The sequence below is a fragment of the Lissotriton helveticus genome, chromosome 7 (genome assembly GCF_964261635.1).
Source record: "Lissotriton helveticus chromosome 7, aLisHel1.1, whole genome shotgun sequence".
Lineage (NCBI taxonomy): Eukaryota > Metazoa > Chordata > Amphibia > Caudata > Salamandridae > Lissotriton > Lissotriton helveticus.
In genome coordinates, this window is record NC_136068.1 from 1,879,424,511 (window position 1) to 1,879,440,547 (window position 16,037).

The following is a 16,037-nucleotide window of genomic DNA, read 5'->3' on the forward strand; positions in this document are numbered from 1 at the left end:
GAAGGGGTTTCAGTTGGATCTGAGAGAAGAGAAGGACCTCCATAATAAAATGAAAAGAGGGGGATTAACTATTATAAAGAACAGTGGTCCCTATAATGAAAATATTAGTAGGTTGTATGTCGGACGGACAGAAGACATACAACCTACTAAGCGTATGATTATCACTCATAATATTTTCATTATAGGGACCACTGTTCTTTATAATAGTTAATGCCCAAGGTCCCTATGCTATACCTTAAGGGTTCCCTTGTCTTGTTGAAATATAATTAGCGCAATCGCTAGATTGCAAGGGATTTTGCCAATCCCCGGCCCCTTTTTTCAAGTGGGCTCACCTTGTCCTGTACTACCCTTTTTCCCGAATCCCCCTCTTTTCATTTTTTGTTCTGTTCTTTACCAGGGATGTCTGATCCTCATCCTCCTATGTACAGTTTGGAGTACATTAACAAAATATTAGGAGGTCCTTCTCTTCTCTCAGATCCAACTGAAACCCCTTCGGTTTCCAGTACTTCACTAACAGATGATCTAGAAAAAGAAGTTCGCTTACTTTTAATGATTAGACTGCTGACTGATTATGTGTTTTTCGAGGCAACTTTGTATGCGTAAACGCTCTAAATACCTCGTGCCGGATTTCTAACCGAACATCGCGGTTACAGGTAAATCACTGTTCAATCACGGTTCACTCTGTGCACCCGCCGTGTGAAATGCCCAAACCTAATGCCCAGCTGTTTTATTCACAGAATTGTCTGGGAACACGACCGCTTATTAATTTTTCAAGATCTCGAGGTTTTCCCGCCGTGGAAATCATGTAGGTTAAAAATGCGTTGAATCCCACTAGAAGCATGCAACTAGCACGATATATGCTCAGTCCCGGCCACAGTCATTACTCCGGCACCGATGATGCACTGAATCCCACTGGAAGCATGCAACTAGCACGATGTATGCCCAGTCAGTATTTCCGCGATCGGCGCTTTTGATGCACCTAATTCACTTCGAAACCCTTTATGACCATTTCACTTGTTTACACTGATCACACTTCCAATGTAGGCAAAGACATTTCACTAAGAAATATCTACTGTGCATGTCATTTCACAGAGAAGTCACCGCGCCAAAAACTGCACTTGACTTCACTTAGAGTACAGCTATAGAGGATCCATGTTATTTACCTGGTATTTATGTCTATTTTCTTTGTTTTTTCCCTCCTTTTCCTCCCAAATGTAAATATGTAAATAATATAAATGTGATGGAAAGGCCGACAATTGTATTCACAATGGTTCGGACAACAATAATGTCATCCAATGTCCTGATGATGATGCCCATATTCTAAGAAGGGCATCGAAACGTCGACACATAACCCCATATGCAAACTGTGTATGTAATATTGATAATTGCAATGGTGTGGTTTAACACTCAACGTCTGTCTCACTGAAACTTAAGTGCACAGACAAATTTCGCTTTCTTCCATTTTTCTGTTGTTGTCTTGTATATGTTGAAGGTCACGGCTGTGCCCGCTTGACATTTTTAACAAACCAAAAAATTACTCTTCTGATTTTAAAAAATAAATTCCTGTCCGGACGGACAGAAGACATACAACCTACTAAGCGTATGATTATCACTCATAATATTTTCATTATAGGGACCACTGTTCTTTATAATAGTTAATGCCCAAGGTCCCTATGCTATACCTTAAGGGTTCCCTTGTCTTGTTGAAATAAAATGTACTAGGGTACATGGCAAAGGTGAAGGTATCTAAAGTGTAGTCATGAGTGGAAGGAGGGTGTAGTAAAGGGTGGAGGTACTGGGGTATAGGCAATGATAGGGGTAGTTGGGTATTGTCAGGAGTTGTAGTACTAGGATAAATTACACAGGTAAAGGTAAATAAAGTGTAGTAATGGGAGAAAGTAAGGTGTAGGAAAAGGCGGAGGTACTAGGGTATAGGCAATGACAGGGGAACTAGGTTATTGTCAAGAGTTTTGGATAAATGGAACATGTAAGGGTAGCTAAGGTGTAGTCATGGGTGGAAGTAGAGTGTAGCAAAGGGTGGAGGTACTGGGGTATAGGCATGGATAGGGGTAGTTGGGTATTGTCAGGAGTTGTAGTACTAGGATAAATTACACAGGTAAAGGTAAATAAAGTGTAGTAATGGGAGAAAGTAAGGTGTAGGAAAAGGCGGAGGTACTAGGGTATAGGCAATGACAGGGGAACTAGGGTATTGTCAAGAGTTTTGGATAAATGGCACATGTAAGGGTAGGTAAGGTGTAGTCATGGGTGGAAGTAGAGTGTAGTAAAGGGTGGAGGTACTGGGGTATAGGCAATGGTAGGGGTAGTCGGGTATTGTCAGGAGTTGTAGTACTAGGATAAATTACACAGGCAAAGGTAAATAAAGTGTTTTAATGGGAGAAAGTAAGGTGTAGGAAAAGGCGGAGGTACTAGGGTATAGGCAATGACAGGGGAACTAGGGTATTGTCAAGAGTTTTGGATAAATGGCACATGTAAGGATAGCTAAGGTGTAGTCATGGGTGGAAGTAGAGTGTAGTAAAGGGCGGAGGTACCAGTGTACGGGTAGCATGAGAGATACTAGGGTAGGTTAGAGCTGCTGGATACAGGAGAAGAGGTCAAGAGTAGCTAGAGTTAGTGGGTATGCTCAAAGGTAGAGGTGCTATTGTGTAGGCAAGGGCTAAGGTACCTGGGTAGGGACATTAAGATTCTGTAGTAGGGTATAGGCAAGGATATATATATACTAGGTTATGGGGAATGGTAGAGGTCCTAGAATATATTAGTGGGGTAAAAGTACAAAAGTGTAGTCATGGGTAGAAGTACTTAGGGTGTTATGAGGGGCAGAAGTATCTGGATGTTGGTAGCACAGAGCATACTTGGTAGTGGGTAGATACACCGGGATAAACGAACAGGGGCAGAGGTTCTAGGGTACAATGATTTTGTGGTATATAGAGTGGGGTAGAAGTACTCGGGTACAGGCAAAAACTGAGGTACAACAGTATAACCAGAGAGGGAGGTGCTGGGATATATGGGCAGAGGAAAGGGTGTGAAAGTGTAGCAAAGAGTACAAATATTAGCAGGGCTTTAGGTTCCTGGGTATAGGCAGAGTAAGAGGTACTAGCCTCAAAACATTGGTTGGGAAACCAAGGATAGGTAGATTTAGTAGGGTATAAGTACAGGTAGAGCTAGGATATCAGAAGGGAGAAAGATACAAGGGTATCAGCAGCAACAGAGGACTTATGTAAAGAAAAAATACAGTTGATTGAGAGGAGGCAGAACCCAGGATAGGAATAGGGGTAAAGAAAGAGAAGAGGGTGATGGTGTGCTATGGTGGTATTTGGCACGAGGGTGGCGCGAGTGTTTCAGAATGAGGGTGGCATGAGGGTTTTCTGAGATTCGAGGGGGGGTCAGTTGGCAAGGGTTTGATGTCACTGGTGTTGTGTGCTGTACCTGCACCACAGCAGTCCATCTTCCTGGCAGTGTTTCCACAGGTCCAGAAGTGTACCGAAAACTTACTGTCTGCGGTTCTTCTTTTATAAACAGCTGTTTCTTTCAAGTGGTGAGATGCTTCGAGAGGCATCCTTTGAAGTGCAGGGATGCCCTGCCTTCCTGACCCTGGCTCCAGATGGACTATAGGGGGTGTGTAGCCCTTTGTGTGAAGAAAGGACACAGCCTATTCAAGTGTAAGTCTATCCTGCTAGTGATGGCTAATCTAGTCACATCTAAGCTCCCAATTGCGTGTGGCTATCTAGGAGGAATACACAAAGCCCAATTTTGACCCATTCACAGTCATGACCCAGAGACAGGCTGCAGGCACCAAATGGATAAGGCACGAAATGCCAACTTTCTAAAAGTGATATTTTCAGAATTGCAATTTAAATTATGACTTCACCATAAGTTATTATTGTAAATTAATATTCCAGAGACACAAAAATGAAGGAGATACCTGTTCCCATTTGTAAATTACACTTATAAAATGTAATAGGATAATTCCAATGTCATCCTATGGGAGACGTAGGCCTTGCAGTAGTGAAAAATAAATATAAAGTTTACATGTCCTTCCAGGATATGTTAAAATTAAAAGTATGTGTCTAACTTTGTAAATACATTGTACCCTGCCCTCTGGGCTGTCAAGGTCCTACCCTAGGGGTGACATATGCTCAAAAGGGGAAGGTTTGGTCCAGGCAAAAGGTGTACTTTCCAGGTTGATGTGGCAGTTTAAAACTGCACACACAGGCTCTGCAATGGCAGGCTGAGGCATGTTTAAAGGGCTACTTCAGTGAGTGGCACAATAGGTGCTTGCAGGCCCACTAGTAGAATTTAGTTTACAGGCCCTGGGCACAGGTAGTGGCACTTTACTAGGTACCCACAAGTAAATTGAACATACCAGATGGATATGAGCCAATCTGCCATGTTTAGGGAAAGCGCGCAAGCACCTTTGTACTGGTTAACCGTGGGGAAGTGCACAGAGTCTCAAGGCCAGCAGAAATGAAGTGAGAATAAAACAAGAAGACTGAAGGAAAAAAGTTAGGGGAAGACCAGGCCAAGGATGCCAGATCTAACACTTGTCAAACTCTTCACTCTGTTGCATTCTTTCACCATATTTTCCCACTTGCTCCTCTTTTGCTATCAGCCTTTCTCTCCTTCCTCTCAACATGTCTTCTCTATGAGTTTGTCATCCTCTTCATTCATTTTGCTTTCTACTGTTCCCTCCTCCATAATGTTTCTCCTGCATGCCCCATTCGTACATGCTTCCATCGGTTTGCTTTCTGCTCTCCATCAATTTTCTCTCCTCTCACTCTCCTCCCTAATTTCCTATCCTCTGTAACCCTCTGTTCATCTTCCCATCTCTTGTCTCTTCTCCTGGTTTCTCCCACTTCCTTTTTCTTACTATCCTCTTTCTTCAGCCTCCAATTTACTCTCTTCAAAGCTACAATGTCAGGCTTGCAAATGAACCGTTTGTCGTAGATAGCCAAATATATTCGTTGGCTACTGATTCGGTCATAATTTACCTTCTACAACAGAGACCACAGGACATAAAAATAAATAATCCAATGTTAAATCCAGGCATCCTTCATGGGTCTTCACCAGCCTCACACACTCAGGGGCAACTGAGTGCACCTGCACTGGGGTCAAGGAGGGTGCACAGGCCACGGATAGGTGTCCCAGCAGCTGAATAATGATACAAAACCAGTGGAGAAGCCTCTACCCAACCTGGTCACCATGATACAACTGGCAAAGACAGAAAAATACGTAAACGCAGTGTGGCATTGCAGAACACGTGGGGACCAGGCAAGAAGTCAAACTGTATCCGTCTACCTCCATGCTATTGTGCCCCAGTACAGAGCACATGGTGCGGATAAACATCATGTTGTGGGAGCACAGTGTAGACTAATGAGCAGGTCTTCTAAACTTTGCATACCCCCTGGGTTGTTTGGTTAGATGGACCATGCCCATCGATGGACTCCTGTGAAAGGAGAGGCCATGTTGTCTTGCTAAATGCAGGTTGCGGTGGACATGGTGCAAAGCCCAGTAGCAAGTGAGAGCCACAGTGCCTCGCTCTAAACCTAAGCACTATGAAAACCCTATCGACCTTGGTACCATTCGTGATTAAAAAGATATTTGCAAACGTACCTTTTCGAAAAACATGGGAGCCCAAGATTCCATGCGACTCTGGGGACTTTTCTTTCATGGATTTGAAGTGGCCTCGTTGGGTGATTAATTGCATTTGCTCTTCAGTCAGATTAATCTCAAAAAAGTTGTTTATTTTCTTAACTGCCGCAGCCAGATCCTGGAATGAGAAAAGTGTCGGCCTTAAAAATTTGTTCCTCAACGGTCGCTCTAGAAGACACAAGGCCTCTTTGAAGTGTCATTAGATGCCACCCAAAGACCTATTGTGTACAATTCCAATACTTTAAGTGCGTTTTTGATCTTCCCATTGCTTATTATTTGTTTACATTCTTGTCAATCTCATGTTCTTGCTACTTATTCAATGGCTTTCCTTCCTTTCCCTGTGTTTGTGCCTTCCCTAGAGGGTAACTTCATTTCCAGCCTTTTGTTTGGAAGATGTATATACTTCCATGGCGGGAAACAACTATTACAACACAGTCATTACAACACGCTACCTTTACAACGCAGCTGTTACAACACAACTTCATTTACATCGCATGCCATTACAACTCGGTCATTACAACGCATGTCACTACAACACATGCCATTACAGCGCATACCATTACATTGCATGCCATTACAACGCATTACAAGATAAGTAATGGAGATTTTTTAGTTTTATGGTGGGTATGGGTTTGAGGGTACATGGTAATAGTAATTTTCACCCCTACACTATCCAACACTTCCCCTCTGTTGCACTCACTGGAGTGGGAATACTCATTTTTACCCCTACACTATCCAATACTTACCCCACTGTTACCTTAAAAGTATTATGCGTTGTAATGGTATGCGTTATAAAGGTATGCATTGTAATGGTAGTTTTTAAAAATGCGTTGTAACGGCATGCGTTGTAAAATCATGCGATGTAATGGTAATTGCAATGTAAAAACCGTGTTTTAGAGGCATGAATTATAATTGTTTGCGTTGTAACGTCATATATTCTTCCACGGATCTCATCAGTGAACTACTTTTTTCTTTTTCTCTGAGCCCTGCATGGGAGTGTATGTGTTTTCTTGCTCTCTCTCCCATGTGCTGCTTCCCTCCTCACATCCCCTTTCCTTACGCTCACTGTACTGCTCCCCACCTTTCCAGCTCATCCCTTAAATCACAGCAACAGACATATTGTTGCCAGGAGTGACTAAACATCAGATTTCATTGGGTTTGTTTTGTTTTATTTTCTGCCTTCCACATGTTGCATGAAAGCCAGGCTTCGGCACACAAAGGCAGCATTTATGGAGGCAGAGAATGCTTCTGGACTCATTCTGCTTGTGATGGAGTCCAAAGATGTACTCATAGTGAGTGAAAAGATGTATCTTCTCCCGGCGGCCTATAAATGTTCTCTCCGGGCTGCTGGAGAGTGCCAAATGTCTGCAGCATTGGTACCTGGTCCTAGTCACCTGGAAAGGATATGGCAAGCCTTTTTCTGTAAATCCTGAAATTTCGAAGACAGCTGTTATATTCTTCTCACTAGTTGAAACTAATCCAGTGTGCAAATTACTTATCTGGGTCACGGGCAAAAGTGTTTTTAAAATCTGTTCAGAGTTTCCTGCATAAAATTTGAACGATACAAAGATTGAAAAAAGTGGCTTCTATGTTCTGTTTGGGGATACCTTACGATATTAGTTTTCTCTTCCTTAACTTCTTTAACTTTTAAAAAGACATGCTTTACAAACACGTATTGGCAAAACCAATAGTTTAGCACTTGCCTTATAGAAATGAGGTGTATTGGCTTTGCCAATGTTTATTGATTCATTTGGTCACTCCCTCCATTGGTAGTGCCACACATCTGTCTGCAGACAGTGGGGAATGTGGTGACTTGAGCCTTAGGCCCGCATGCTAGACGAATAACCAGGCAACACACAGTGGTGGGGTACTGGAAACTGGCCCGGAGGACGTGCACTCCGGCCCCTTTTATGGACAGAGTCACCTGACTGGTGACGCCTGTGATGGGTGGGTGTTCAGTGTGAGCAGAACACTATGGGGCTGATTCTGATGGGGGTTTGGAAATGCTTCCTGACCGAATCGGGTTGGAAATGGTTTCTGACCCACTCGGATCGGGAGAGTCCGACCGACCAAGTAGGATGCATCCGATGCTTCCAGATAGGATTTGGTTGGGGAGCACATGTTCCTAACAGCATCATAATTTGGGCACTGGGTCGCTCCCGATCCTATTTGGAAGGAGCAAATGCCATTAGGAGGCCTTCTATCGGACACTACATCGCTGTTTCTTGTTTGCGGGGTTGAAAAGTTTTTGGCTAGTGCCTGGCTCACATGGACCAGGCTGAGAAGTAACATTATCAGATCCCCGTACCTATATAGATGAATTTTAGATTGATTGCACTTTGTCTGTAACCACCATTTTTTATTGTACATAGATTTTAGCCTTTTTTAAATGATGGCGGATGTAATATTTTTATACATTGGTTTTAGGTATATAAATGTTTGTACTTTTATGATATGTAATATATCGAATAAAGTATTACTACTACATTAGGAGGCCTTCCTAACCGCATCAGAATCAGGCTCTGCATGGGAATGCTTTCCAACCCGCATCAGAATCGGGCCCTAGAATGTATCCAGTCGGATACTTTAGGGAGTAGTAACTTTCTACATCAGTCAGTGCCTATCATCAACTGGCTTGGGTGAAATGTAAACTACGCCAACGTAAGCCATTTAAGTTTGGAATTTTTGTGTTGCACTCGTTATGCAAAATTGCTATAATGATACCCCTAAAACACTAACATTTGTGGTAAAAGTACAGCATAAGAGTGCAGGAACAGTGCAAACAACCACAATACGAGTGACTTGTTCACGGCAACGGTGTGTTTTGCTTTATTTTTTAGCTCTAAATATGACCCCAAGTTGAAAATGAAGTACGAATTTCATGCTAAAATAAAGCTAAAAATGGCAGATGTCCATTTTGCGTAATTCTGAGTCATTTAATGTAATTTTCCCGAAATGTCTTGTAATAGTGCAAAAGCAAATTATGCAGATTTTGCACACCCCTAATCATAAACTGTGAGCATGTGTTATCATGACGGAATCCAAAGTTTCAGAACTGTTGTAAAAGTTATCAAGGCAAGACATTTTGTGATACAGGTCCGGAGCACCATCTAGTGGAGTGATAACAAAACTGTTCTCTTTCCCCAGCCCTAAATCAGTATTAACAAGAACTAGCATTCTATCATGTTTGTTTGTGTGTTGAGGTCTCTTGGAGATTTGAGACATCTTGACTGGAAAATCACCACTGACAATGTGGATCAGTAATACGTGTCTCTTATACCCTCGTTCCAACAAGGTTGTATGCAGCGCACAACTAACTTGCTGACAGGAAGGCAATGCCAACCGCAATACAGCGATGACTGGTGGATACTGCCAAAGAGTACCAAGCAGGACTCACATAGCGCTTAGAAGCACACACTGGTTAAGAGCCTAATGAGCTTCACTCCTGAGACAGCACTTAGTTGTGACCGGGATATTTTAACTGTATGAAAACCAGTACTTGCACCAAAAAACAGGAAATGAGCTTCCCATCAGCAAACACAGCAGAAGCTTGGAAAAGAGTATTATCATATCTCACATAATGCTGAAAAGCAAGACCTCGGGTCCACCTCCTCAAAAAACTGCATTATTTGGCACTTTAACCTCCACAGGTCTCCTTGCGTCCCTCACGCCGCCATTTTAGGTCTGCTTCTGAGGAAAACACAAAAAAGGAGATTGCGCGGTCAGGAGCACTGATTTACTCCAGGTTGAAGTAGCGGCAATCAGGAATGATTTAAAAAATCTATCACTTCATGTCTCCAATGCAGAGTTTCGTATAAGTGCAGTAGAAGATACCACACACAAACTGTCTAAACATATGCAGAACAAGGAACGTTCCCTGGTTTTCTTGCGGAGAGACCTCACGGAGCAGGAAGACAGGAATCGTAGAAGTAATCTACCCATATTTGGGCTACCAGAGGAATCGTAGAAAGCTGCTCCATCAATGTTAGACTTTTTGCTCAATTGGATTCCTACTGTGCTGGATATCTCTTTCCAAAGAGAGTTTGAAATTGAGCGTGTCCATAGGGTTCCAACGTTTAGATCAAAGGCTGTTGTATCCCAGACCGGTGGTTTTCAAACCTTTGAGACACCGACATTCCGAACTAATTTTGGCGCAAATGAGGAAAATCAGATCGATTCAGTGGGAGGGTCACAAAATTGCCATATCCCAGGACTTTGCCAGAGATACTTTCATCCGAAGAACAGGTTTTCTAAACCTACGAAGAAGACTTTTAGAGATGAACATTCAGTTCTCCTTTGCTGGCCCTTCACGCTTTAAAATAGCTTTCAAAAGTCGCACTCAGATATTTTTTGAGCCTTCTGATTTTTCCACATTTTTGGATAACCCGTCAGAATTGTGGATGGACTCTGATTCTTCTTTAAGCACTGCTATTTCTTAATCAATCTTTGTTTTAAGTGATGGGATTAAGGTTCTGTTGTGCTTTTTGTCATATTTGTGATGCTTTTATCACTTAACTACTCTAGGGGTGAAATGGGCTATTTACTCTAGGAAGCCTTGCTGTTATGGTTCTTATGCTTGTGAATTCACTAACCTTTTTCTTTACAGGCTTTTCTCCTTTTCTTCTCCTTTACCACAACATACTGTTATCCTGATGATATTCTTAGTTGGCTCTCACTTTACAGGTTTCACACTTTCCTTATCTTATAAATTCCTTCTCTGTTTTAACTCTGAATTTTCTTTGAAGCACATATATTAATTATTCCTTGTTTAGGTGTTGGTTCCTGTGTGCCTTTTTCTTGCATTTGTGATGTGAGGGCTGGAATGGGTCATTTACTTTAGGTAGGTTGGCTGTTGTGATTATATTTGTGAATTTACATAGTTTTAATCTACAGGCTTATCTCCTTTTCTTTTTCTTTTCCATTGCACAATGTGATCCTTAGGATTTTTCTTGGCGTCTTTAAAGTTACAGGTTTCACATTTGTCTTTTCTGATAATCTCTCTCTTTGTTCTAAAGTTATTTTCTCCTTCTTATATCTCTTTACAGGCATACAGTTGATTATTTATTTGTGTTGTCTATCTTCTTCTTAGGCGTCGTGTATATGTAAAGTTGATTTCCTGAATTGTGGTCCTCAGATATATGTTTGTTTGGTAATGGATCTCGGTCAGTAGCTATTATTGCTTTTGTGTAGGACTCTTCATTTTGCTCGTTTTTGACATTTTTGATTCCTTACCTCCTGGAATCTGTTCTACTCCATCATCCTTTCAATGCATTACCCAACTTTGTTTGTTATGAATATGTATTATGTAGTATGTATTGGGTCGTATCTATTATACACAATTAGGCTTTAAAGTTTGATACCAGCCATTAAGTTTTCAAAGAATGTTGTTTTATCAGCTTTATTATCCTTATGTGTAACTGCTTATTTTGTACAGGGTAATGATATCTCATGATTTGCTCTTGATATTTATTTGCAATGCTAATCAATTCACGTTGTCTTCTACAGGTAACATGTATTTTGTGTTTAATATATTTAATAATATGAATTTACACAGGTTTAAACTGTAAAGAGCTATTAGTACTGCAATACTTCAAACGTTTCAGACATTAATAGTTTGTTAGCTATACTTCTGAGATAGCTCTCCAAATGCCATAATTTATTATATTAATTTGCCTTCTGTTTTGAATAGGTGAAACTGGGTGTGCTGGGTCTTTGGCTACTCCTTCATGTTTTTCACTCCCATGCATTTGGTTTTTTATAGACTTCCCCTGGTGGGGTTCTTTTTCTTTTATATGCAGTTTTTTGTTTTATTTTCTCACTTCGTTTTTCTCTTTTTTCCATTCTTAACTTATTCCTTCTTGACTCTTTTTCCCCTCGAGACTCCTGCTTCGATACATTATGTGTTTTTCCATTGTCTTCTTCTTATCATTACATTACAGATGCAGTTATTATGCGCTTCCTTTTTTCATACACCAAGTGAACTTACGTATATTGATTCCTCGTTAATATGCTTGGTCTGAATGTGCTTACACTCAATGTGCGCAGTTTGAATCACCCTGTTAAGAGGGCAAACATCTTGGATAACTGTAAAAGTCTTTCTAGTGACATAGTCTTATTGCAAGAAGCCAAAGTAGCTTGAAAAGAAGCCTTATTGTTGCGGTAGGAGTTGATCCTTGATGTTTCTTGCTCTGAGGCCTCTGGTAAGAGAAATGGAGTGGTGACTTTGATTTCCAGGAATTCTGGGATGTCTATCGTTACTGCGTAGCATGATTCAGATGGTAGATGTTTGCTTACTCGTTTATCTAACGGCTCGTTGGAAATCTATGTCATGAATATCTATTCACCTAATGGCGATGATCCATCTTTTTGGCGTACTGTCAATAAAAAGCTTTCAGAAATACCTCAAAATGCCAAATTGATTGTTGGTGGCGACTTTAATTTCCCAATGGATCCTACTTTAGACAGACATTCTGCATTTAAATTCCGCCCTCCCAGGTCTCATAAACAGACGATTATTATGTGTTTCTCTTCTAGGCTCACTGATGTGTGAAGAATGCTGAATCCCACCAGTAGTGATTTTACCTTTTTCTCTTCTCCACACTATAGCTTCTCTCGCATTGATTATCTTTTGGATCAATCAACACTTCTAAAGCATTCTACGAATCCTATGATTCATCCTATAGTTGTTTCTGATCATGCAGCGGTCTCGTTCACTCTTATGAATCTTACAGACAATAGTGAGCCATGTACTTGGCGCTTGAACATGGAGATCTTGAAGGAACATGATGAGGTTGAACAGCTTATCATAGATATCCAAAACCTTTTCCAAGAGAATATGTCTTCAGTAAATTCTCCAGTGGTTTTCTGGACGCTTTCAAGTGTACTATTAAAGTACATATTATTAAAAGAATGGCTAAACGAAATTCAGATATTAGGATGGAACTTTCTGCTCTGGCGGACAATATTAAACATAAAGAGTGTTTATATAGAAGTTCTAAAGATAAATCACTGTTGCAAGATATCATGAACTTAAAATACTCTTATAACTCTATAGAATTTAGAAGGGCTCATATGGGCGTTCAGGCACAGAAGTCCAAACGTTTGCTGTTGAAGAATCGAGCAGGGAAAATGTTGGTGGCTACGTTAAAGTATCAGGATACCAATATCAGGACAGCGCAGATTTCTTGCATTAATGACAGTTCTGGAGCCACGAAATTTCAGACTAAAGAGATTCTTGAAGTGTTTCGCGATTTTTATAGCAGACTATATAGTCCCCACAATCAATCTTCTCTTGCTCAATGGCAACAATTTTTGGCATCGATCCCCACTCATAGTATTTCTGACACTGACTGGGTGGCCTTGGGGAAACCAGTGCAGCCACTCTGTCAGGGAAGGCTCCAGGTCCCGATGGGTTTCCTATTCTTTCCTACAAGACATTTCTTTCATCCATTCTATCTTGTCTCAAGGGAGTATTTGATAACTTTGACTCGTTAGGGAAGGTTTCTCGATCAGCTGCTGAGGATACTATTGTGGTAATTCCTAAGGAGTATAAACATCACTCTGATCCTAGGAATTTTCGCCCAATTACCCTTGTGAATATAGAAGCAAAGATTTTCACACAGACTGGTTTTGTTAAAGGTAGGCTAGCTAGGGATAATATTCGGACCTTTTGTCACATCTTCGGGAACGCATAGTTGTCTAGCCTTCCTTCGGCAGCCATCGCTCTCAACGCCGAAAAAGCATTTGATAAAGTCTCTTGGCCTTTCCTAAAAGCAGTACTTCAATCTCATAATCTAGGGGACTAATTTGTTAGTATGGTGATGTTGTTGTATGCGCAACCTAAAGCCAATATTAGAATTAACGGGGCTACCTCTTCTTTTTTGATCTCTGTCAGGGTACTAGGCAAGGATGTCCGTTATCACCTCTTTTTTTTGTTGTCGATTGACCCTCTCCTTCGGCTACTCAATCTAAATCAAGATATTAAAGGTTTTCAATTTGACCCAAAGAACATCAAAACAGCCGCTTATGCGGATGATGTGCTCATCTTCTCTGAAGATATGGGCAATGCAACTCCAGCTATCTCCCAAAATTTTAAAGAATTTTCTCGTGTTTCAGGGTATACTCTGAATAAAGACAAGATGGAAATGTTTCCTCTAAATGCGTTTTGTTTTCCTTCCCACATGGGGAATGTTGGCTTTAAATGCACATCAAATACTGAGGAATTTGGTTCTGTAACAATTTGACAGAGAGTGTCTTGTATAATGAGTCTCAAGTTATAGTTAAGGTTAAACAGTTATTGGATATATGGTCGCCTAAATACATATTCTGGTGGGGATGTCTTCAAACCTTGAAGATGATGATAACTCTCATTGTTAATTTTGTGTCTTCAATGCTTGCTATCAAGTTGTCTTCATCTTTCTTTCATGAGATTGACGCCCTTACTTCAAAATTCCTATGGAATGATGAGCGCACTAGAATAGCCTATGAACATCTGAGGAAACCTTTTGATATGGGGGGATGTAATTACCCAGATTGGAACTTGTACCAAGTTGCATTCTTAGCTTCTCAGGGTGCTCTTTGGTTCTGTTTGGATTCTAGACATATACCGCCGTGGTTGTCTATTGAGCAGGAATTGTCTTCTCCTTTATCTACTTCTTCTTTTTTAACCGCGTCCACATTGACTGTACCTTTTTCAAGACGTATTATCTCTGATACCATCGCTGCATTGGAAGCTATAGATAAAAAAGTTTCTAAGCCAACTCAGAAATCTCGGTGGTCATCTTTATGGTACAATTCCAAAATTTAACTTGATATTGACTCTGTGACATTGGCAGACTGGGCTAGCAAAGGTATTACGTTGGTCAAGCACCTTTGTGATTCAAATCATGACCCAATGCATTTCTCTTCCTTAGCTAGGCAGTATACTCTCAGTAATTTGGATTTCTATACATTTTTAAAAATAAAGGTTGCCTTGGCTAAGGTTTCCTTTTACCCGGATTCCCATACTATTTCCCTCTTGTCTATGTGGTATAAAACAGGTCACGTTGTCTCTAGAATATATACATTTGTATCCACCACGCAGACTACGGTTACACAACAAAAATGGCTACATCATTTTGAGCATGATATTTTTAAACATATTTCATCAGAATTATGCCAACACATTGGAAAATTTCCCCTACAAAATAAAATTTCTACTTCTCTTATTCAGTCTAATTTTTTTTCTCTCAATCTTTTACATTGGACACCGGCTCATTTGCATACCCTCAAACTTAAAGATAATGATCTCTGTTGGAGTTGTAATGTAGCTACTGGTACATATCAACATATGTTCTTTGAATGCTCTTTACTCCAACCTTTTTTCGGAGCTGGTTCACAAACATCTATTACTAATCTTCAATATTCAATGTGAGCTCTCGCTGCCTCTAATTTTGTTGGGCCCATGGGCTAGAACATCGCTATTATCTTTGGATACTCTTGATATGCAATTGCTAGATTTATTGTTATCAATTGCAGTCAAAATTATACTAACCGAGTGGAAATCCTTTAAGTCCATATCCTATCATACGTGGTGGGCATGGGTATCGTTTCTCAGAGGGGCTCATACTTCTGTGGAGGACAAACACTATACACCCTTTGTTTCTAGTGGGGTATGGAGATCTCTTGAAAACTATATGAACTTAGCATCACTTGGTGGCGCAGTATCCCTTTGTGTCTTCTTCTTAATTTACCCTCTCTATTGTAGCAGGTGTCTCGATCTCTCTTTTTTTTCTTCCCCTCTTCTTCTCCCTCACTACCTTCTTCTATCTTTTTTTCCTGATGATCGATTTATCCATGTGGTAAAACTGATTTTCTCGTATGCCTTGCTTTTTCATTTTTCCACGATATGCATTGATACGTCGGTGATCTATACAACATTGATTATTTTTACACTGATGAATGCTTATTTGTTTATTTATTGTGTAAATGTCTTTTTGGTTGTATTGCTTATTAAGGTATTTTAAATATTTATACTTCTTCTCTTAACGTAATAAAGATACTAGAACAAAAAAAATGTAGTTTTGAGAATATGCTTGGTTCATATTCTTTTGGGAAAACTGTCACTCAATAAAAAGTGCTCTTACCCCAGCACTCCAGAGCTATCTTGACATTTGCATTAGTTGCATGAAAACTCCTGGACACACGTAGAATTCAGCTCCACTAACGTTGGTTTTAACCTCATGTTGGGGGGCCATGGGCTGCAGTTACAGTGTGGTGATAGGGGTCTGAAGCGCTGGCATTGGCAGGCCTGCTTGTGATTTTCTTGGCCCGTTTTAATGACGGTGCTCAGAAAAAGGCTTTTATTGTTTCACTGGTTGCTGTCCGCCCGC

The 16,037-nt window shown here is 40.7% G+C and overlaps 1 protein-coding gene across 1 annotated transcript in view; it reads right to left on the reverse strand.

Moving 5' to 3' along the window:
* LOC144767817 (sulfotransferase 6B1-like) overlaps positions 1 to 16,037 on the reverse strand; it is a 156,261-nt gene that overhangs the window by 2,992 nt on the left and 137,232 nt on the right. Inside the window, exon 6 of the mRNA XM_078651194.1 lies at positions 5,629 to 5,785. Within this exon, the coding sequence (XP_078507320.1) occupies positions 5,629 to 5,785 (157 nt within the window). The remainder of the gene's footprint in view (positions 1 to 5,628; positions 5,786 to 16,037) is intronic.